The sequence below is a fragment of the Monodelphis domestica genome, chromosome 4 (genome assembly GCF_027887165.1).
Source record: "Monodelphis domestica isolate mMonDom1 chromosome 4, mMonDom1.pri, whole genome shotgun sequence".
Classification (NCBI taxonomy): domain Eukaryota; kingdom Metazoa; phylum Chordata; class Mammalia; order Didelphimorphia; family Didelphidae; genus Monodelphis; species Monodelphis domestica.
Window position 1 is genome coordinate 339925280 of NC_077230.1, and position 24546 is coordinate 339949825.

The window sequence follows — 24546 nt, forward strand, 5'->3', positions numbered from 1 at the left end:
GGGTGGCGGAGCTCGCCTGGCCCCTTTCCTTCCGGGTTTGGGGCGAGCGTGCTGCCTTCGCCTCCCGTCCAGCCCCCTCCCCTGTCCACCGGGCGGCTACTGCCACCGCCAGCGCCGATAGGATGAGTTTCTTGAAGAGCTTCCCTCCGCCGAGCTCAGAAGATGGGCTGCGGCAGCAGCAGCCCGACACCGAAGCGGTGCTGGACGGCAAGGGCCTGGGCACCGGTACCCTCTACATCGCCGAGAGGTAGTGGCGCCGGCTTGAGGGGATGCGCGCGGACGCGGCTTTCCTACGCACACCACCCCCCCAACCCCCGCCTCGTGCGTAGGCGCGTGCTCGCTGCCCGAGGGGGCGGAGAGGGGGAGGAGGCGGGGCGCACGTATGCGCGTACGCGTACTGGCTAGGTGGCGGAGGATCCTCGCGGCGCTTCGGGCGGTTTTGGGGCAGTTGGGGCCGCGCTGATGGTAGCTGGCCTAGCGTCTCCCTCAGCCTTAGGGGAGGGGAGAGAGAACACGGACAGATAGTTGGGAGGGTTACGGCCTCTCGGCTGGTGCAGGAAAGAGCGGCTCCCTCTGTTAGTTCCTGGAGTGACGGGGAACTCATGTTGTAAATTAATCCCAAATTATTATGTTTTATTATTTTACCTTTAGCTCGTTCGTACTTATCCTCTTCCCCCATTAGACCTTGAGGTCCTCGAGGGCAGCGCCTACGCCCTTATACGTTGTTTCTCCTACTATTGGCACAAAGTGATTAACTGTCCTTTGAGGTAGCTCATTCCAATGCTGAACAGAACCATTAGGAATCTCTTCTCTTGAAACTTGGTTTATTCCTACTGCTGTCCCCAGGGTCCGAGCAGAAAAACACTTAAAACAGTCGGGGTGGGGGTGGGGGAACAGCTGGGTAGCTCAGTGGTTTGAGATTCAGGCCCAGAAATGGGAGCTCCTGAGTTCAAACTTCTAGCTATGTGACCCTGGCTAAGTCACTTAACTCCCATTGCCTCGCCCTTACTGATAACTTGCTTTGAAACAGATACACAATATTGATTGTAAGATGGAAGGTAAGGGCCCTGGTTCCCTTTGGCAATCAGTCTGGTGAAGCCTATAGACTTCTAAGGGTATTATTTTTTTAATGCATAAAATAAAGACATCTTTAAGCACTAGGGGATTCCTATGGGCCCATGGGGGTAGCACTGAACTTTGGGGGTACAAAGAAAGGCAAAAATCAGTCCCTGCTTTCAAGGAACTTATCTAATGAAGAAGAAAATATGCAAACAATTATGTACAAACAAGATTTATATACAGAATAAATTGAAGGTAATCTCTGACTAACATTAAGGGGAAGTTGGAAAAACTTGGGGGAAAAAAGGATTTGAATTGAGACTTTAAGGAAACTTAAAGAGAGCCCAGATGAGGGAGAGCATGGGGTGGGGGAGACTGGGCAGTGGACTGTGATACCCTAAAGATGAGTAATAGGATAAAAAGAGTTAGGAATGGAGCTTTTTTCAAATAGGACTACAAAGAAAACCAATTATATTTCAAATAGCAGAATAGTTAAAAACCAAGTTGAGATTAAGAATCCCCAGTCTAAAGGCTTTTCTAGTTAACAATCCTCCACATTTTTTTTAAAAACCCTAACCTGTTTTAGAATCAATTGGTGGTAAAGGCTAGGCAATTGGGGTTAAGTGCTTGCCCAGGGTCACACAGGAAGTGTTTGAGGTCACATTTGAACACAGGATCTCCCATCTTCAGACTTGGTTCTCTGTCCACTGAACCCTTTATTGTTCACATATTTGAGAATCTTGTGAACCTGTGGATCAGTCAGTTAGTCAGCATGCATTTATGGAACAATTCCTTTATGTGCTAGGGATTAAACTGTGAAAGTGTGTGAAATAGTTCTGCCCTTAAGAAGTCTATATTCTAAAGGGAGAGATTGACACATAAGATTTCTCTGTAAAGCAAAGCATCATTTGTTCCTCATGATACTGTTTTGAATGCCCTCCCCCTTAAACATGCTGGTGAAAAAGCCCCTCCTAGTCAAAGTATCTGCCATGCATCAGACATTGTGCTAAGTGCTGGGAAGTGGGTAGAAATTAAGTGATTTACCTAGGGTCTCATAGCTAGAAAGTGGTTGAGGCTAGATTTCAACTCTGGTTTTCCTGATTCCAGGTCCACTACTCTTATCCACTGTGCTACCTGGCTGTCCATAAAATGTGCCATCCAGAACACATTGGTATAATAAAAATTTTCAATCAGCAAACATCTTAAGCGTTTACCTTCATGTACATTACCCCCCTTCACTCAATCTAAGGTCCAGCTCAAATGGCCTTCCTTGTGCCTGACTTCAGACATCTCTTTAGATTGTAAGCTCCTTGAAGATACGAACTTTTTCATATTTGAATCCCCAGGTACTTAACACAGTGGCTGGCACATAGTGGGCACATAATACTTATTGATTGACTTACTTCCCACCATCCATCCTTTTTACTTCTGCCAAACTAACCTTTCTGTCAAGTAAAGTTGTCTTGTTTGCCCTTAAAGGTTCTTAAAATCCAGCACTGTCCTTTTCTTCTAGCCTTATCCCTGTATCCTATACTACAGTTATGTTTTCCTGCCTTCATAATTTTCTCTATGCCAGAAATATCTTCTCTTCACTGTTGGATTTTCTGTCCATCTTTTGAAGGCTAACTCAAAATTCTACCTTCATGAAGCCATCTGATCAAACAAAATCAACTTCTTTCCAGATAGTACTGTTTTTATATATATTTGTATAATTCACTGGTATATTTTATAATGTAGTTTACTTGTTCATGTGAGTTCGGAATAGATGTTAAGCCTTATGATGGCTTGGGGGAAAGAAACTAATTTAATTTTGGACATGCTGAGTTCAAGATATCTACTGATCATCCAGTTTGAGATGTCAGACGGGCAGTTTGAGGTGAGAGACTGAAGGTCGGTAGGGAAGTTAGGACTGGACGAGTAGATCTGAAAGTCATCTGCATAGAAATAATAATTGGAACCAAAAGTAGCTGATGAGATACCAAGTGAAATATTCTAGAGGGAGAAGAAAAGAGGGCCTAGAGCTGAACTTTGAGAAGACTCAATCAATAATGGGCCTGATGTTGATAAAGATCCACCAAAAGCAAAAGAAAAGGAGCAGTAAGATAGGTAAGAGGGGAACCAAGAGAGAGCAGGGTCACTAAATCCTGGAGAGAAGATAGTTTTGAGAAGAGAGTGATTGACAAGTGTCAGAAGTCAAGAAGCATGAGAATTGAGAAAAGGCCATTAGATTTAGGAATTGGGAGGTCATTATTAATTTAGGAGAAAACAGTTTGAGTTGAATGATAAGACTGCAAAGAGAAAGAATGAGAGGAAAAGATGTGGGATAATCTTTGGAAGGGCACAAAAGGAGGGAGATGGGGGACTATCTAGTGGGGGTAGATGGATTTTGAGGATGAGGGAGCCTGGAGTTTGTAGGTAACAAGGGCAGAGGATTATTGATGGTTAGTGAGAGAGTGGGGATGTTAGAGGGATGTCTGATGGAGAGGAAGGGATGGAATAGGATCCTTTTGTATTTTGTATCATGTACAGAGGTTTCTATTTGGAAGAAGAATCACTTCTGTTTGAGAAAGATGAAGTAGGAAATAGTGGCAGAAAAGGGATCTATGAGATGAATTGAAGAGGGAACAAGAAGGCAATGGCCTCTTTTTTTTTCTTCATTTAACTATGAAGCAAAAACAGTAATTCAATGTTTAAAGGCAAAAACACATAGAAGAATACAGGTTTAGAACTAAACAGTGTCTTATAGAGACCATTTGGTACATTCTGTACTTTTTATAGAAGAGAAACAGACTATGAGAGGTTCAGTTGGTCAAGGTCAAGCAGACAATAAGCATCATAGGCAGAATTTGACACTGATTCCAGGTCCAATATTTTATCTTCTGCATCATGCTGCTTCCATTTTTAAATAAGAACTACCAGGAAAATAAACCAGCATTTTAAATCATATGCCATAGTAACCTCAAAAATTGAGTACCAGAAACCAGATAACTTTAATAATAGGTAAGGAAAGAATTCTTTTTATTAAAAAAGTTATTATTTATCTTAAGGATTTGTATAGTTGTGACTGGAGGAGCAGTGGGCAAACAGGCTCACTGATTAACTGTTAGTAGAGTTGTAAAATGTTCTAGCTCCCCTATACCCTTTAACTCAGCAGTTCCATTAAAGGTCATATTGTTCCTTCCTCCATCTCCTTCTGTTTAAGACATAAACTACAGATTCAATATATGCTTAGCAATAGTCTTTGTAAATGACTTTATTATTGTTGTTGTTTGCAAAAAATATTGCAAACAGTGCATGCCCATCAGTTGCAAAATGGATGAAAAACTATAGCATATAAATATAGTGAAATACAACTAATTTAGTAAAAAATGGAAAATATGAGGAATTAAGTGAAACAAAAAAAGTATATCTGAAATGACAGTAAAATAAGCAAAGCAAGGTGAACACTTTATATAATGACTGTCAAAAACAAATGAAAAGGTAACTAAAAGAAAGTGGAATTCTGAGCAATAGAAAAGCTGATGAGGGTCCTGGAGAAGAAATGATGGAAATTCTTAACTACCTTATATCAGAGAGATGAGATTGCCTTTAAGACTGAGAGTTATCAGGCTTCAATGATTTTCATTGTCACTTGGGAGGAGTGTTCAGTTTGGAGAAGGTGTGGGGCAGTGATGGTGAACCTTTTAGAGACAGTGCTGTGCCCCTCCCCCCATTTCCCCATACAGTGGAGAGAGAAAGGGCTCCTAGGTTCCCATTAGAGTCTGGACTGTTGGGCAGAGGGGTGGATGAAGTGAGGAATGTCCTCATATATAGAGAGGTGGAGGGGAGTGGTGCAAGCACTCTGCTCCCTCTAGCTCTGCAGCCTATGAGCAGTACACCTCACCTCCTGTGTGCTCCCAATGGGCTGCTGGGCAGAGGGGTGGGGATGTGAAAAAATGTCATTAGGCATGGTGGGGAGGGGGAGGGGTGCAGCTACACCTTAGTCCCTCTGCCTTTTTCTAGTAATGAAATGGGGGTGGGGTGGGGAGATGCGCAGCAGCTGCCTGTTATCTTTGGCATCTGTGCCATAGGTTCATCATCACTAGCATAAGAGATGATTTGTGTTCATTGCTTATATGCTTACCTTATTGACATTAAATGTTTCCATCCCTGCAGCTACACCTGAGTCCCTCTGCCTTTTTCTAGTAATGAAATGGGGGTGGGGTGGGGAGATGCGCAGCAGCTGCCTGTTATCTTTGGCATCTGTGCCATAGGTTCATCATCACTAGCATAGGAGATGATTTGTGTTCATTGCTTATATGCTTACCTTATTGACATTAAATGTTTCCATCCCACACTATATGTTGCACATTTAAAAATATTCACAAAAATATTAAGGCCTTCTTTGAAATATTTTGTGACAGTAGTGCATATGCTCGTGTCAGCAGTAAGGGAGAAGCCCTAGAATTACATTGCTATGTGGCTTTTAAAAATAAGTACAGATTTTTATGGATGCTGTTAACATTTTGTCCTCCACTGGGCTGGCACTTGAAACAGAGAAAATTTTGTGGTCTTGGATATTTGAAATTCTCTAGGCAACCCATATTTGGTATTTTGTTCATTGTACTATAACACAGCCAGAGAATTTTTGAGGTGGGAAGAAGTAAGCTTATTTGTCTAAAAGAATGTAGTTTGAATAATAGATTGATGGTTACTGTATTTCTCTGAGGATTTCTTAAAACTCCTTTTGAATATACAGAAGAAAGATGATGGTAAAGGGAGCCCATTATGCAAAATCTTATTATTGCTATAATAGTGTGGCTTTACAAAAAGTGTGAGCTATGAGTTATGGATAGCCAAGTTTCCCAGATAGTCATCGATTCATTTCTCGAAATGCAGAAACTTAAATAATCTAGCTTTCTCTTGGTGGTAACTGTGTCTTTATTGTAAGCATCAATTGTTATATTATGGTGTTGGGGGGGGACTTGAGGTGAAACCCCCGGGGGTTGGGGAAGGGTACCTTTTGCAAGAATACAAGACTGAAACTTAGCTTAAAAATAAAAGAGAGATTTATTAGTTTAGAAGGTAGTGTTGAATCTGGCCAGGGGGACAGCATAGGTGAAAGCCTGCCCCCTAGGTGGAACAGCATAGATGGAAAGCTGTTCCCCTCAGAAGACCTCAATTCTGGGGTTTTTATTACTCTATCTGATAAAGAGTAAAGATGTAACTCTAGAGTAGTAAGTGCTTAAGCCAGCAGTGGGAGGTTGCCTGAAGGCATTGGGGGTGGCCCTCATAGTTTGGAGGATGGATGGATGTCTGAGATACAACTTGATGATATCTAGGCATAACTTGGAGGTATCCTCTGCCCATCTCAAGCCTAAAGGCTAATCCAAGGGGGATAATCCTCAGGGTCAGATGTTTTGGGTTAGGAGTCAAGAGGGGATGTAAGGGAACAAAGGAATTTCCCTGCTAACAACCTGAAACTATAGCCTTTCTATAGTTTTAGGGATACATAGGGATACAATGTCCATGCCAATGGTATAGCATAGTTATTTCTTCAGGTCCAGTTAAAGTGTATAGGGTCATGTGACAGCAAAGACTCTTAAGTTAAATCTGTGTCTGCAGTTCTCTTGATTCTGTCAGGTTGCATTCCACCCCATTGTGCACTAGGTGCTACTGTTAGTAGACTGTTAGCTTTATGCATAAAATGAGTAGTTTCTGAGCTTTGGTGAGGGCACAGTAGTGTCAACTGTTTTGATTGCCCAGGCTTTTTGCTTCCTTGTTCCAAGTTATTGTCTGTCTGATTGATCTGGTTGCTAACTAGCAGGGCCTAGATAGGTAAGATGTTACAGCTCTATATCATTATCATCTTCACTGTCATCATCTTTACATTTGGGGAGAAGGGGAGGCCATTGGAGAGCTGTTTATTTGCAAATAGTATTGTGAGATTATTATTATATTAAGCTAGAATTCTTTTCTATAGTTTGTCAGATTAACTGATAGTCATGTTATGAAAATTTATATATTGCCCGTGTATTTGTTCTACTAAACCTGACCTTATACATTTTAATAGATTTTTTTCCCCCCTTAGGTTTTAATGTATTAGCTCCTCACCCCCCTGCCCTCCCTCGGGCTAACCTAACCTTTAGTATATTCTTTTTTGGTGGGGGAGAATGACTAGGGCTTGATTGTGAGAAAAAAGAATGAGGAAACTAAGGCATTATTCAGGGAGAATATCACCAAAAATACTCTGGACCTTGCACAATAATTTTTTTTTAATTTTATAATATTTTATTTGATCATTTCCAAGCATTATTCATTAAAGACAAAGATCATTTTCTTTTCCTCCCCCCCACCCCCCATAGCCAACGGGTGATTCCACTGGGTATCACGTGTTCTTGATTCAAACCCATTGCTATGTTGTTAGTATTTGCATTAGAGTGTTCATTTAGAGTTTCTCCTCTGTCATGTCCCCTCAACCTCCGTAGTCAGGCAGTTGCTTTTCCTCAGTGTTTCTACTCCCACAGTTTGTCCTCTGCTTATGAATAGTGTTTTTTCTCCTAGATCCCTGCAGATTGTTCAGGGACATTACGCCGCCACTAAGGGAGAAGTCCATTACGTTCGATTATACCACAGTGTATTAGTCTTTATGTACATACAATGTTCTGGTTCTGCTCCTCTCGCTCTGCACCACTTCCTGGAGGTCTTTCCAGTCTCCATGGAATTCCTTCACTTTATTATTCCTTTTTGCACAATAGTATTCTATCACCAACATATACCACAATTTGTTCAGCCGTTCCCCAATTGATGGGCATCCCCTTGTTTTCCAATTTTTGGCTACCACAAAGAGCGCAGCTATGAATATTCTGCACAATAATTTTTCTGCTGGTCATAATACTGGTGTCATAATACTTAAGTGCTAGCATTGATGTGACCTAGAAAAGTAGAATTTTCATGTTTTAACTTCTTTCAAAAACAAAATTTAGAAAGGGCATACTTAAAGAGGTCACAGCCCTTTGTTTTCCAAATTAGCTAATTAAGGAAGAATCTTTATTGGAATTAGATTTAATTCAACAGTTGTTACACTTATTATCAACCTGGAAAAACATCAAACAATCATCAGGGGAAATGATTTTTCAAAGAACAATAGAATTTGGGGACTTATATCTTTTGGGGGAACTAAGGATAGGGAAGTATAATTGATTGGCTTTACCATGGCTACCAGGGAAAACAGGATTATCTGGGAGAAGCCTAGTTTTTTACAATGGATACAGAAAGAAGGGTCCAGCCAAGGGCTGGGGTACCTGGGAGAAGACTCTGATATAATGGGGGAAACCCAAGACAAAAAGGGTACTTAACATTTGATTCTGTCTACTAGTCCCACCAAAACTGGGATTTTTAAGTACTTTAAGGTCTATTGTTCCATCTGAAAGGGTGAGTCTGGGATGTCCCTGGGTTGAGTTTTCTGGGGATGGGGCAAACTTGGGGTTTCCAAAAACCCAGTTGACACAACTCAATTTATCCTTTTAGGTTCTTTCTCTTTTGCACTAGAGAATGTATTTGACAATATCCATGTGGTTATCCCTTGTTCCTTCCAGTTGCCATTTTAAAATTGAATTCAGTTAATTTTTCCTGAATTTCTAAGTGATTATTTTAAATTCATTCATGTTGTTTCAATAGAAACAGGCCTAAATTAATTAGATATACCTGCTGTCAAATTTCATGTGTAATTGTTTTGAAAGTTATCTTGATTTTGCATGTGACTAATAGTCACATGAAAACGAATTTTAATAAACCTTGGTATGTTAAATCAGTACTAGTTTCTGTAACTTGTTAAATATAATTATATTTTTCAGCCGCCTATCCTGGTTAGATGGATCTGGATTGGGATTTTCGCTGGACTATCCCACCATTAGTTTACATGCTGTCTCCAGGGATCTAAATGCCTATCCACAAGAGCACTTGTATGTTATGGTGAATGCTCGATTTGGAGGTACAGTATAACTTCTTTAATCTTATTCCCCTTTTTCAGTATAATTATATTAAGAAAAATAAAGTTATTGAGTTGAGAAGTATAGTGTGTGTAGTATTCCTTTGAGTGCTCTTAATTTAGTCAGCTGTCCTTCAGATGAAATTGAAGTTAAATCTTCAGCACACACAAAAATTTCGAAGACACTCTGGAATTAGTGGTTGTTTGGCCCACTCATTGTTAACATTCTTTCTAATTTAGTTAAAACATCTATGCAACAAAAGAATTTGAAAGTTCCTTTCTTTGTTATGAACTGAATTGTATTTCATCATGTTGAATGGGAATTTTACATATTAGCACATTATTTTTGAAGGGTTATTGTTACATTCCTTGTCTTCCCTACCCCTTATTTTCTATGTATTTACCATTTAGAATTTCTTAATTAGAGGATAACTCTTTGTCTCTTTTGTTTAGCTTGCCCTACTTTTGTTAGAAGTGATTTGGGGACATACTTAAAGGGGCTACAACCATTTGTTTCCAGGTGATTAAGGAAGAATCTTTATTAAAATAAGGATTAGTTCAACTGTTGTTACACCTATTAACTCAGTTTATCCTTTCAGGTTCTGTTTTCTCTTTAGCTACTAGAGAAGATATTTGACAATATCCATATAGATGTCTTTTGTTTCTTCCAGTTGCCATTTTAAAATTGAATTCATTTAATTTCTCCTGAATTTCTAAATTATTTAAAATTCTTTCATAAAATCAAAATAATTTGATTTTTTGTTATGGGATCCTAAATTATGGCTGTTGTAAGGTCTTTGAAAAATTGGACATATTGACATGACTGATTCCATTTCATTCCTCTACTGTATCTTGATTGAAGAATGTTACATATTGCATTTGGTCTAATGTTAATATTCAAAAATTAAGCATCTGTGGTATATAAGACATAATACTTTAGATGTTATTGGGATTCAAATAGGAATAAAATAATTTCAAGTTTTATTAACTGCAGAGCACAAGAGATTGTGTAAGCAGAGGTAGGGTTGAAAACAATTTTTTTAGCTCTTCTGACATAGTATGTTGTAGTTGCCTTAAGAGTGAAAAGCAACATGACAATAGACCTTCAGAGAAGAGAGATTACTTTTGACCTGAAGGATCAGGGGAGATGATGAAGTAGGCCCCTTGGAACTAAACATTGAAAAACGATTGGGAGATAAGAGCATTTCAGGTGGATGGAATGGCAGAAGAATGGTAGCTGACACTTTTGTAGTACTTTGGCAGAGGGCATCTTCTTGCTCTGTTGTGAATCTTAACATTGCTGCCATTTTCTGTGTTCAGTTCATAAAAGATTTATACCTTTGTGTAAAAACATTACTCGATTTCTACATTTCTGACCCTTTAAATGTTTCTCCCTTTGTGAACTGGTAAGATTGATCGTTTAGCCCCCCCTGTAGCATTTCATCCAGACTGGATCAATTGTTCTTAAAATAGCATTCTGAAGTACTTTGTTATATTTTTTCTTCTCACTTCTCTATGTCTAATGCCAATTTTTTTCCATTGACTAGGCTTCTTGGACATAGTTTCTACAGCACTTTCAAGATCTTTCTCTGACCTCTTGAATAGGAATGTGGAGTTGTATTCAACTATAAACATGTGTTCTCAGTGTATATGTATAATCTTTTTTAAAAGCCCTTTTAAATTCAAGTAATTGCTTATATCAACTTGGTGGAAACTGAGGTGATTATGATTTATTTTTTGAGGCAAAAATAAGTAGACTTTAATTTTATTTGTAATATATTATTGGGAAGTGGCAGTACTGTCCTTGTGTTTTCTCTAATGGTGTTATTTCTGTAGAATCTTTCTAATTAGCTTGTTATAGTTGAGTCCTTTCAAGAAATTATCCAACCTGTTTATGGCATATTTCCTTTTCAATGATTCTTCATGGCCTTTTTTTCCCATTGATTCTCTTATCAGTGGTCTGTTCCATAGTTTACTAGCATTCAACTATTGATGACATCCTATCTGTTGAAGCAGTGACAGAACTGTATGTCCATGAGGAAGTGTAGTAGAATATAATATCAACAAATGGCAACATAAAACTGTTGTTAAGCAGTTTTCAGTGTAATTTTCACATTTTGACTCAAAAACATTTTCGTAATTGGTTTGATAACATTAGAATTATAATATTTAGATATCTCATTGAATTTCTTTTGGAATAGTTTTTGGTAGACCAATTAAAAGCAGGACAATAAAATGTAAAGGCTTTTTTCCCCTGTTACAAGTAAACAAAAATCTCTGGAGAATATTTTAATTTTATAATTATTATTTATTCAATATTAAAAATCAGGCGAGAGGAAGAGAGATGTGGCCTTCTCTGTGAGCAGGCTGAGCCAGCTCAGCCAGATTATTGTGCCTTCCTGAGTCTGTGGTTCCAGGGGGGAAAAAAAAAGAGCCCGACTTCCACTCCCCTCCATCAATATATGCTCTTCCTAATGCCCCTTTCTGAGGTTCTCTGGAGGATTCAAATTTTAATCTGGACAGGACTCCTGGAGTAACCATAGAAAGGCTACCCCTCGCATATGTACTTTTCTCTGCCTGGCTCATTTAATTACTTCCCCAAGAGATTTATTTACAGCTAAACAGAAAACTTATCTCCACCCTGACTCAGCAAGGTAGAGGAGGAGTGAGGTAGTTTCAGTCTTAAGACCAAACACTTTTTTTTTTTTTGCTTTAAAATCAAAAGTTTGTTTTGGGGGCCCAAAAGGGGCACGGATTGATATTAACTTTCCATGTCCTCCATTCCTCTTAGAGGAAGAACCCAAAGAAGTAAAAGAAACTCCAATGGCCGAAGGGGAAGAAGATGAGGACAGTGATGAAGATATTGAACCAATTGCTGAGTTCAGATTTGTTCCAAGTGATAAGTCAGCATGTGAGTGATCCCTTATTCACTAGTTTTTCTTTCACCAAGTAAAAACTCATCACCTGCATGTGTGTTTGTTTTCTATCTAAATATCTTTGATAATAGTAGTACAGGGTAGGGACAGTGGGATATCATGGGAAATGCTAGATTTGGGGTTGAATTCTGGCTCTGCTACTTTTACTTCCTGCATGATCTTGAGCTAGATAAGAGGTTTGCTAAATGATTTTTAGAATCTGAAACCTCTAAGTCTTATGACAAACGAATGCTAAGGGATATTTGGGTTCAGAAGATGCCTTTAATTACCAATTATCCAGCATATTGGAGGAGTAAACAATTCTGGTTATTTTTTCCCAGTGCTCTATAAAAAAAAGTTTTATTGTTGCCTGTAATTATTTCATACTCAATTCTTTATTACCTACTCAAAGAACCCTTCCTTCTACAAAGTGGGAAAGCTTCTAACATTAGTCTTAACTGTATATGTTCCACATCTATAATCTTCACCTTTCTTCACAGGGAAGGAAGGTTCATTTCCTTATCAGTTTTCTAGGACTGAGATTGTTCATTACAATTCATTAGTTTCTTAGTATTCCATCGTGTTTATATATCACAATTTTATCAGCCTTGTTTCAGTCACAGGGCATACATTTTGTTTCTAGTGTTTTTTTTCCACAAAGCATGTTTATTATATAATATTATGAATATTTTGTCCTATATGTTAGATCTTTCTTTTCTGACACTAACTTCTTTGTTACGGATGGGGAAGATAATAGTTATTTAGTAGAGAGAACACTGAGTCTGAAGGTATGAACAGTTTATTAATTTTTCTTACATAATTCCCAATTGTTTTCAGAGTAGTTGTGGACACTAAGGTTTCTTCCAGGTCTAAATCTGAATTCCTGTGGTTTGTATTCATAATAGTCTAACTTAATTTTTCTTGTTTAGTGGAAGCATTGTTTGCTGCCATGTGTGAATGTCAAGCTTTACATCCAGATCCTGAGGATGAAGATTCAGATGATTATGATGGAGAAGAATATGATGTGGAAGCACATGGTTAGTGACATTTTGTGCTTTAGTTTGTTTAAATTTTTATTCAACCTCATTATTGAAACAAATATTTATAATTGTTATGGATATATGTGTCATGGTGTGGTATTATTTGTATTGTTTTTCTACATAAGAAAAGACAAATGTCAAAGTTTATTCTGTTTGTCTTTTGAATAAATAAACCCATAGAAAAACCACGTATGTAGGCCAGAGCATGTGAGAAAAAGACATCAGTGTAGTGTTTTAAAATTCATGAAAAAGGAATCTGGATGATTAGAAACCTTCTATGAAGAGTACCAGCCTCTTTATAAAATTCTTGCATGGGTCTAATTACCTAGAGAGTGAAGCCAAGAGCTGGGAGAATATGGGTGTAAGGTTTAAGGATTAAGGGAGGAATGACATAGATAGACATTGATAGAAAAAACACAAGACACAGAGATCATCAGCATCATGTTAGCCTGTCAGCTCTTCCCCAGAAATTATATCAGAGAGAATGAGTTGAACTGATTTTATTCAGGATCTGGGTTCTGGGGATGTCAATCAAACAAGCAAAACAGCAGAAGAAGTACCATAATATTGACAACCAATTACACGATAAAGAAATAGATATCAATACAATCGTACAGCAGGGTGCCCAGGAAAGAAGCTCATTTCAAAGTCCTTGCCAACTTTGACCAAACCTTCTTCCCAGACCACTGGCACCAAATATATTTAGATGTTAAGTTTAGGTCTTTGACATTACAAAGGATCTTTGCAGATTGTCTGCTAGCTTCCAGATGCAGATAATAACAGAGACTTAATTTTTAAGATCAACAAAATTTAAGTCCCATCCAATTTAAGGATTCAAAAATCAATCGTGACTAGAAATATATCCATAAGTCTGGTCCATGAACACTTTGCTCATTAAAGTCAGTTTTTGAATACATCTTTAATACCTTCCTGATTCCTTATAACTGAAACCCTTCATTCTAAGACTAAGTCATGTTTCTTATCCACTCTAACAAATCATAACCACTTTTTGAAAAACTTTTGTTGATTTCTGTAGGATAGACACTGACCATGAGACATTCCCCCACACAGCTGACCCGTTCTCAGTAGGTCTTATGTAAATATAAAGAAATTTATTTCTTTTCTTTACATACTATGTTATATCTAACATCTACCTCTGGATTTACCTACTTCTGGATAAGGCATTTTCCTTTGTTTGCATAATGTTCTTCATCCTCTCAAGCTTAAGACTTTTGGTCCTTTTGGAAAAGATTACTACATACTAGGATATGTGCCTGTTGAATTTATTTTTCTGGTGCCCTTCTGCTTGAGCTTCCAAACTCACCAGAAAGCCAGAATTTAACTGTGTTCTCTATTCAGCAGCAAACATGTTAGAATGGATTTTGTTTGTTCTATTATACTTTGACTGAAAATCATAGTTAGCATATATATACTGCTCTGAGAATTGCAATGTACATTCATGTTCTCTCATTTGATTTTTTTTTAATTGCACATTCAGAACAAGGACAGGGGGATATTCCTACATTTTACACCTATGAAGAAGGATTGTCTCATTTAACTGCAGAAGGACAAGCTACTCTGGAGCGACTAGAAGGAATGCTTGCTCAGTCTGTGAGCAGCCAGTATAACATGGCTGGAGTAAGGACAGAAGACTCAATTAGGGATTATGAAGGTGAGTCTTCCCTTTTATCTTGGTCCTTAACAATAATATCAGACACTCAACCTATTGTTTGTTTGTTTGTTTTTTTAAATCCTTATCTTCTGTCTTAGAATCTATACTGAGTATTCCAAGGCAGAAGAGTGGTAAGGGCTAGGACAGTGTTAGCGAACCTTTTTGAAGGGGCAGACATGGAGGTGAAAGAAAGCTTAGAGGAAACATCATCCTTTATGGAGGCAGCAGAAAAGAGAGTAGAGAGGAAGAAATCAAAGATGAAAGTGTGAGGAGGATCTAGTAGGAAAAGATTAGACTTTGATCAGTCCACAATTTGAGTCTCAAGCTAAACTTGAACTCCTTTAGGGGAAAAGGGTAAATATAAGACACAGGTCCAGCAATGTTACTATACTTCAGCAGCTTTCAGAAAAAAGGGTTTGAATGGGGGGGAAAGTCAGGCTTCAGAATATAATTCTGTTCCTGTGATGATCTTTAATTTCATGTTTTATGCATCCAACGTGTAAATTATAGATTTTCAGAATTGGAAGAAAACTTTAAGATCATCTAGGTTCTTTTAAACTGATAGAAAAATGAAGGACCAAAACAGAATTTTACATTTGGAAGGGCAGCCATATAGCTACAACCATATCTGAAAAGGATTTTCCATGACAGCATATTTGACAAGTGGTCATCTAGCTTGTGCTTGAAAACCTCCAATGATGGGGAACTCACCACTTCATGAAGCAGCTCATTCTTCTTTTAGATATTTTTGATTGTTAAGAAATTGTTTCTGATATCCAACCTAATTTGCTATTCCATCTTTCTAGTTATGTCCTCTATGGTCAAATGGGACAAGTCCTTTGCTTCTTTAACATGACAGCCCTGTAGGTACTTGATGATATTTATGTATTATGTCTCTCCTGAGTTTTCTCTTCTGGCTGAACATTTCTTGTTCTTGCAGCGGATCCTTATAGAATAAACATGAATTCTGGTCCTTCATCCCAACTACCTTCCTCTACACAATTTCTATTTTATCAGTGTCCTTCCAGAACTGAACATAGTGTTCCCATGTAGTCTGCTCATTCCTAAATACACAGCTATACAATGCTCAGTGTGGTCATTGGGTATGAGATTTCAGCTGGCCTATCATACTGTTGACTTTTATTATAAGCTTGCAGTCTACTAAGATGCCCAAATCTTTTTAGACAAACTGCTGATTTAACTGTACCATTCCCATCTTGTGTAATTAAGTTTTTGGACCTAACATCCCTTATTGCATTTCATCTGCTTCAGTTTAGTCTAGTACTCTATAAACTTTAAATATATTTTTGGATTCTCTACTCTATCCTATACCAGTTAAGTAATCCCTTTATATCATTTAGATTTAATAATCATTCTATCTACCTACCAGTGATATAGATATAAAATGTTACAGCCAATCACCTTGCTAGAGACCTGGATCATCTGACAAGTTGACTTAACAACTGACTACTCTTGGAATTCAACCATTCAACCACTGTTTCTCAATCTACCTAATTGTATAATTGTTTAGTAATCTCTAAACCTTTTCAATTTTACTTAAGGTTTTTATTTACCCAAAATAATAAAAAAATTACTCTCCCAACATATGTATATTTTTAAATTGTATAATTGCTACTATTATGCTAAGTATGCATATTATTTTAAAAGATATTTTAAAGAATATGATAAAATATTTGTAAATCTGTTTAATTGAGTATATATAAACTACAATATATTGAAATATAAAGTCACTGCTTACTCCCCATAGTGAGATAAGTGTCTCCCCAGGTGGAGCCCTGAGGGCTGGCTAATTGTTGCCTGAGGAAAAAAAGCCAGCTTACCCCGCAGCAGCTGGTAATTCAGCTGTTTTCAATTTAAGGGGAACCGAGGGAAAAAAAATTTAGGACTTACCCTTCTTCATAGAAGCTGTAGCTCGTGGCTCCAGAATTAGCTACCAAAGACCTGACTAATGATAGTAAAAAGTGAAGAAATTTGAAGAAAATTGAAGGTAATCATCACAACTTTCATGGTTTGCCAATTTTGTAAGAATATAAAAATTTAGGTTTTTATGCCAATATGAAAGTTCTAAAGTAATATTGTGGTTGCTGATTTAAAAAATATTCCTTAAGTCAAAATTACTTTTAGTAGCTTCATTTACACAGAGTTGGAAAGAGTGAAAGTGGAGAAATGTAAGAAGAGGGTAGAGAACTGACTAACCTAGCAACAACCCTAAGTGTTGCTTCTGTGTCCAGCTCAGCCCTGGCAGGGCTCAGTAACCTTCAGCCAGAGGACCCAGTGGTGTCTTCAGCTAGGGTTTCACCAATGCAGCCTCCTCTAGGAAAGGAAAGTCTCTCCAGAACCAATCTCTCCAGAAACCAGGAAAGGTAGGCCAGCTACTCACCCAGCAAGCCCACGCAGGATTCAGGGAAAGTCTCCTTCAGTCCAGCTCACTGATGCAGAGTCTCCCAAGATGAACTCCAAAGGAGAAGATCCTTGGACAGGAAGTTCAGGACTTTTTATAGTCCTTTTTCCACATCACTTCCTGTCTTTTCCCAGTTGCAATCTTTCAATTTGCCTAACACTGCCCTGTCAGGGCCTCTGGAGTTGTCACCCTCTTTAACAAGTGACTTGTGAACTCTTATTTAGCGTTAAGTAGCGGTGCTTAAGTTTTGATTGATTAATTTAAAAGTTGCTGATTGATAAAGTTTGATTCACTCCATTCTGCTCTTAGGATAATTCACATACTCTGTGATTCTGTACTGTCTGATATATAGGCCAAATGAGGGTGGTATTATCACTATATAGTAAATAACAGTAAAGGTTATGTTTATGATGGTTGTCATGGTTTCTTCTTCTGTAGTATATCATCATGCACTTCACTTTGGAGACCCCTGGTATATTCCACCAAGAATAATATTAGATACTTTGCCAAATGTTTCCTAAATTTAGTTACTCTATATCTGTGACATTTCTTTGACTTCAAAGTCCTGTCAGTAAAGGAAAGAAGGTTAGTCACTAAATGTTTTTAAATCCTTGTGTCTAACCCTTGGCTCTGCTTTTCCCCAGATGGGATGGAGATAGATGCCGCACCAACTGTTGCCGGACAGTTTGAGGATGCAGATGTTGATCACTGAAGATCAGTAAGGCTGAGTATTAGGTGAGTTGGCTTTGAATATGAAACTTCCTTTAATTATGTGAAATGCTAAATTTTACTTTTCATGATCTGGCTAAGATAGTCATCTTTTATTCAGCAAACACACCTAAACAGAGCACAGTGCTTAGGTGTTAGGTTTGAAAATTAAGGTAAATTGAGAGAGAGTGGTCTGAGCATGATCAATTTATTAGTTAAACTAGCAGTAATCAACAAACTCATTCAGTGGCTTTAGTGACCAGAAAGCTCAGAGGTAGGGCTCACTTGCTTTAATATAGTTTTGGGGAGTATAGGATTGGGTTGGTAGGGAAGACTACTATGCAATTGGTTACAACATCATGGACAGCATGGATGATTACATGAAGAAGAACAGCTAATTGGAGCAGCAAGGTAGCTTAGCAGATTGAGAGCCAGGACTAGAGGTGGGTCATTGTAAGGGGGGAAAGGTGGTTATTTATTTAAAAGTTGGACTGGATTATATTTAAAATAGGGTCGCCAGGAATTTATGTTAATTCCAAAGAGATTTATTTACAATGTATTTACAAAATATAGAAAGAGTGAAGTAAGAAAAACAGAGAATAGGGTAAGATATCTAGCTTAAGCACTAAGTAATTTACTCCTGGCCCCTGGCTCAACCTGGGCAGGGAGACTTAGTCCTTAGGCCTCAGCAAAGCTGAGGACCTGGGGAAGTCTCTCTCAAGAGGCTAATCTAGAAAATCCAATATGAAAGGAGTCAGCCTTTCACTCACCACATGTCGGATCCAGTCAGCAGATTCTCTACCAGCCTCCACTCCAAAGAAAGAAAGAACTGCCAGTAGAACTCCTTTAGGATGTTGTAACTCCCTTTTAAAGATACTTTCTTTTGCATCACTTCCTGTGTCTTCCCATCTTCCCCTAATTTTGTGTCTGCCAATTATAGTTGAAGCTTTGCTTTAGGACAGTCCAGGAGGCAGTCAGTTGATTCTGATTCGTCACCCACTAACTTACACGTAGGTCACAGACCTCCCCCACTTAAGTGTGAATGGGGTGTTTACATCTTTGGTGATTAAATCTATAAATGGACAGATCTCCCCACTATTGTAAGTAGGATGTTTACACTTTTTGGTGATTAAATATAAAAATGGGCAGGGGTTACCATTTAATCTTCACAATCAGGGCAAAGTTAATTTCATTTTCACAATCGGGGGAGAGCTAAAATTTAATCTTCACAGCATCCTGGGTTCAACTCTGGCTTCAGACACTTCTTAGCTAAGGAAACCTGGGCAAGTCACTTAACCTCAGTTGCCTAGCTCTTACTCCTCTTCTGCCTTGGAACCAATACAGAGTACTGATTTGTGGATGGTAGTTAAGGGTTAAAAAAAAAACACTCACTTGGGGTGAGTAACTACTACCCTTACCCTTCTCTGTCATTAAGGAATGCTTGATTGATTTATGGGTCCTCATTCTGAGGACATTGACAGTGGAACAGGGATATCAGACTTCCTGGCTACTAAGAGGGTTTATTAGGGAGATAAGGCCCTCCTTAATTGTACAGAGATAGGCAAGGATGGACAGTATTGCTTGTAAGAACATACCAGATCAGCTTTTAGGCTTATAAAGAAAAGACATGATAGATAATAAGTTTTCTTTTAATTTTACCTTTAAAATAACTGAGGAGAAGATGAATTCCCAAACTCAACTCAAGGTTGTTGAAAGTTAACTTGAGCAGTCATACAATATGGGGCAGTAATGCAGAATAGAATCAATTATAAAATGATGCAGAATCAATTTAATTTCTTCATAGACATTGGGGAGATAAAAAAAAAAGTTGAATATGACAGACACTGGCCTTATTAAATCTTTGGATTTGGGAGAAGACACACCAAAGGGCTTTAACGTAAATATTGTGTGGTAAATACATATTACCCCATTAAAAGTCTTATGTATTGTCCAAAGGGGCAATAAATGAATTAGAATTCTAGAGATTAATACCGAGTAATTCTTGAGTGCTTTAAATATCTGTGATTTCATCACTATGGGTATTCTAACTACATTAATACAATTCACAACCTTTTTGTGTTCCGAGGTAATTTTTTTTTTGAGTTGTTATGGCCAAAAAATTTATCTTCTGGATGTGGTGCTGCCTGAAATCTTTAGAGTGATTTTTATAAGAGTGGGTGACTCTTAAGGGTCTTTTCCATTCATATCCTTTCTAGATTGCTATAGGCATTGTTAGAAAATGTGCCCTCCTGGCATAACCTGTTATGAGACCTCAGGTCCACAAAATAATAGTGAAAAAAATATTGGACTTAGAATCTGGAAACCTGGAAATTCCTATCTTAGACACTTACACTTTTATCTCTCAGAGTCTTTTTCCTTCTCTGTAAAATGTGGAAAATAATATTTGCAACAACATTTGTTAATAAACTGGAAAAATTTGAGTTATCTGCATTTTTTCCAACCACTTAGGTCCATGTTGTCTCCTCTAAAAAGAATGGAATTAGCTTGAAGGAGAGGGACTTGTATATTTTTTGTCAGCATTCCCAAGCTCTAACAGTGCCTAAAACATAGTAGATATTTAATAAATAATGGTTTGATGTTTTTAGCATTTTTAAAAATTTAGGATATTTTCCATCATCACATGATTTATGATTCCCCTTATCTCCCACCTCCCAGAGCTGACAAGCAATCCCACTGTGTTATATGTATATTATTGTTCAAAACCTATTTCCATATTGCTCACATTTTCAGTAGAGAGATCTTTTACCATCAGAACCCTGATCATATTCCTATTGAACTACATGATCGATTAAATGTTTTTCTTCTGTGTTTCTTTTCCCACAATTCTTTCTCTGGATGTGAATAGCTTTCTCATAAGTTCCTCTGCATTGTCCTGGGTCATTGCATTGCTGCTAATAGAAAAGTCTATTACATACATACATACATTACATTCGATTGTGCCATAATGTATCAGTCTCTGTGTACAATGTTCTCCTGGTTCTGCTCCTTTCACTCTGCATCAGTTCCTGGAGGTCTTTCCAGTTCACATAGAAATCTTATAGTTCATCATTCCTTTCAGCACAATAGTATTCCATCACCAACATATACCACAGTTTGTTCAGTCATTCCCCAATCAATGGACACGCCCATATTTTCCAATTTTATGCCACCACAAAGAGCACAGCTAAAATATTTTTGTACAAGTCTTTCTCCTTATTATCTCTTTAGCATTCTTAATTGCATTGTGGTGCTTGATTACATTAATATTCACAGAATGTCAGTCTTGGAAAGGAATTCTGTCTAGGCCTAGCCAAATCTAAATTAAGATCACTTCTGTATGGTACCCATGAACTGGTCATCCAAATTTTGTTTGAAGACCTTCTTTGAAGTGACAATCACTATCCCTCATTTGGATAGCTCTAATTTTAAAGAAGTTTTACCTTATATCAAGACTAAATTTGCCACTGTACTTTTCAATTATTTTACTCCTAATGCTTTTATTTTCTGGAGCCATTCAGAGTAGGATTGATCCCACTTCTATAGGACAACCCTTTAGTTATCTCAGAACAGCTCTTATTCTCTGTAAATCTGAATAAATATCCCCATTCTTGAGTTGGACACCATCCACCAACCTCTTAAGAGCTGGGCCCAGAGTTGAATTGAAGAGAACAGACTGAATTGCCTTTGGGAAATTGCACAATATTTTTAATGGCCTCATGCTTTTCCCTGAAACAAAGCACCATCTTATTAATATCAATACTCTTCCAGTGATCCTCAGTGCCTAAGAATCTTGGAATGCCACAATTTCTGAAGAATTAAAGTTTTAGATCACCTGAAGGGCAATGGAGAAGGCACAGGGTAAGTTTGAGTAGGTTGCAACATGATACCAATGAAGAATTGTATAGAAACAGCTGTATAAATGCCACCAGAGATGTGATCAGAAACGGAGGTGGGCCAGTCTTCTGGTGAGAGCAAAGAAGAGGCGGACAACTCAGTGCATTCCATTTGTCTCCCCACCACATCAAGAGTATGATCATTGGGTAGCCAGCCTCTGGAGAATTTATGGGAAGATATGGATTGTGTAATTTGAATCTGTTACCTTAAAAACTACGATTCCCAGCAAAACTACAATTTTCAGCAAAACTACAATTCCCAGTACTCCACTCACTTCCTATTGACATAGCTAGGCTATAAATTGTGTGGAGTTCCGTCTCCATCTCTCTTTCCTTCCTGTTGGGGCTTTGATGGAGCGGGGATTTTCAAGCAGATAGAAAACTTAGTCACATGGTTCTGTTTTATCAGAAAATAAACTTTATAAAAATAATACTTGAAGGTATTGGACATTAATTTAAATCTTACAGGAAGAGAAGACCCTAAATCCTTAAGTGTGTGTCATATGCCTTTAGTCTGTTAATTCTTTAAGGACAGGGACTATAGGTATGGGCTGGGGTTAGAGGATTGTTTTTGTTTTCCATTTTTCCAGACTTAAGCATAGAACTTGTTCCTTAAGGACCATGATGTTATAAGTGTGAGTCCTCTCTCCACTCTTGAGATCACAGATTCATCAAATAATTGGAGTTTTATAGCCTGTGTTCTTCTAGATGCATGTCTACATTTAACTACAATTAAGTTTATCTGCCAGTTTTCTGACCACTTACTGATAAATAAATGCTTATGATTATTGATGTTGATAGTTCTTTGATTTTTTGGGGGGGAGGGAGGATTTGTCCCTGAACTTAAAATTAGAACTATCCAAAAGAGGAATGAACCATTTTAAGAGACTGTAAGCTCCCCATCATTGAAGGCAGCATGCCCACTTAGATGTGACAGTGTGTTTTGGAATAGGTGTGTCCCTCACCTTTCCCATATTTCTCTCTTTCTTCTTCAGAATTCACTTCTTTTAAGATATCTACTCCTTCACCTCTCTACCCCCTTCCTCTCTGTTTCAGAGATGAACTATCATCCAGCCTCTACACTCAGGTTTTCTAGGTTGTTCTTAGGTCAGCTTTTGACTCACACTTGAAAAAAAGATTTCACATAACAATTTATTGTTTTCTTATTTCTACTTAGGTTTCATAGCATACAGATCATTCAGTTCAAGTTTTCTTGTCAGGGAATCAGCACTTTTTAGGTTTCATTAAATTCAGACCAGTTAACCCCCAAAGAACCTTTGATTTTGACCTTAATTTGCCAGGTTCACAGAACATATCCTGCTCATTACCTAAGTGATATATTCCTATAAATGCTCTGATTAGAATTTTGAAGAGACCATGTAATGATGAAGTAACTGTTATATCTCAATAGAGTTTCCCAATGAGAAAATTGTTGACCTTTCTATTTTTTTCATGCCATAGAATTAGAGACATTGTGTTAGTAAAAACTAAACCTCTTAAAATTAGTGATTGGCATTGAAAATTCTCAGAATTGTATAAAACTTAAATTCATATTTTAAATGTTTTTTCTCATTTACATAAACAATGGATTACATTGTATTTAAAATGGTAATGCCAACACTGATTTTGCTCACTAAAAGATACTCTAAATTAGCTTTGTTTTAAAAGCTGCCAACCTCTTGTTTTTCAGATTCCACATGTTAACTGAAGGAGGGAACTTTCTGGTCTTCCCACAGTGGAGAGGCAAGAGAAGAAACACCTTTTTCCCCTCTGCAAACATGACCTAAACCAGTTCTTCAGACTTATGCTGAGGCCATATGAATCACCACCAGCAGAAGCTTGCATTCTTTATTAACAGAAGTGGCTGGATTCACCCAACAGGGTATTTATAGTTTATCATTGACTCAAGAATCCTGTGCCCAGTTGTGGTCATCTAGGCCTATAAATCCTTCCCTCACAGTACTCATCTGTAAGGCAGCAGGCCCACATGGTGCAGGGGTATGGAAAAGAAGTGGGGGTAGGAGGTGTAACCAGAATATGCCATATGCCATACACACATACACATACACACACACACACACACATACACACATACACACAGAGGTACACACACGTACATATGTATGTATATTCACACAGATACATTACACACATATATACACATATGTACATGCATATGTGTGTGTTTGTGTGTCTGTAGCAGTAATTGCTCTTTGAAAAGAGATTAAGAGTTCTCAGAGGCTTGCCTCTGCTCTTTTGTACTCTGGATCAATCAGGTAACTACCCATAGGGAATATCAAAGCCTGATTAGCTTATTCCTGCTTCTATGAGTAGCCTAATTAACTCTTCTACCATGTCCCACCAACCTCCATTAACAAGAGCTGGGAGCTTCTGACAAGCTTTTGCTATTTTCATAGTTCTCTTTAGTCTGAAAGATGAATTTTATAATTCTAGTCTGTTGTGACAAACTGGCCTCAAAAGCTATCTTCTCTTAGGTTCCTCTGAAAATTTAAAGAGGCTGGGATGAGATCCTTAAAATACTGCAGATGAGAATTCTTTTGTCTTTGTTACAACTAAATAAATAAAATTAGGTTTTGTATGTTAACTTTGTGGTGTCTCTTCATGCTGTGTTTTTAACTTTTTGATAATATGTAGTGTTTTACTTGACATTATATGTCTGATAGGTAACATTTTGTAGTGCAGTCCTAAAGGGAAACAGTAGAAATTCTTAAGACTTGGAACTTTATTTGTTCACATTTCTTTAGCCACTTGCCTTAGAAAAATATACTAGAGACATTCTTTTAAGAGATTTTCATAACTCAATCCTTTAAGTAGGAGGCCTTGTCAAATAGCATAGTCACTCGATAT

General features: G+C 37.8%; 1 protein-coding gene across 2 annotated transcripts; it reads left to right on the plus strand.

The window, feature by feature from the left end:
* CLNS1A (chloride nucleotide-sensitive channel 1A) lies at positions 1–24283 on the plus strand. Of its 2 annotated transcripts, XR_008911424.1 has the most exons (8): positions 1–247; positions 8895–9031; positions 11820–11939; positions 12873–12980; positions 14482–14655; positions 17722–17812; positions 21554–21643; positions 23369–24283. XR_008911424.1 is itself a non-coding variant. In XM_007490903.3 (7 exons), the coding sequence occupies exons 1-6, from the start codon at positions 123–125 to the stop codon at positions 17787–17789; spliced, it is 732 nt and encodes a 243-aa protein (XP_007490965.1). In that variant the 5' UTR covers positions 1–122; the 3' UTR covers positions 17790–17812; positions 23369–24283. The 2 variants fall into 2 exon arrangements, 1 of the variants encoding a protein (XP_007490965.1); XM_007490903.3 differs by lacking the exon at positions 21554–21643.
* The last annotated feature ends 263 nt before the right edge of the window (positions 24284–24546 follow it).

Excerpts from the sequence above, each read along its gene's own strand:
- CLNS1A (XM_007490903.3), top strand. The coding sequence starts at position 123 with ATGAGTTTCTTGAAGAGCTTCCCTCCGCCGAGCTCAGAAGATGGGCTG. Across the intron at positions 248-8,894 it reads ACCCTCTACATCGCCGAGAG|CCGCCTATCCTGGTTAGATG; the intron begins GTAGTGGCGCCG and ends TATATTTTTCAG. Across the intron at positions 11,940-12,872 it reads TCCAAGTGATAAGTCAGCAT|TGGAAGCATTGTTTGCTGCC; the intron begins GTGAGTGATCCC and ends TTTCTTGTTTAG.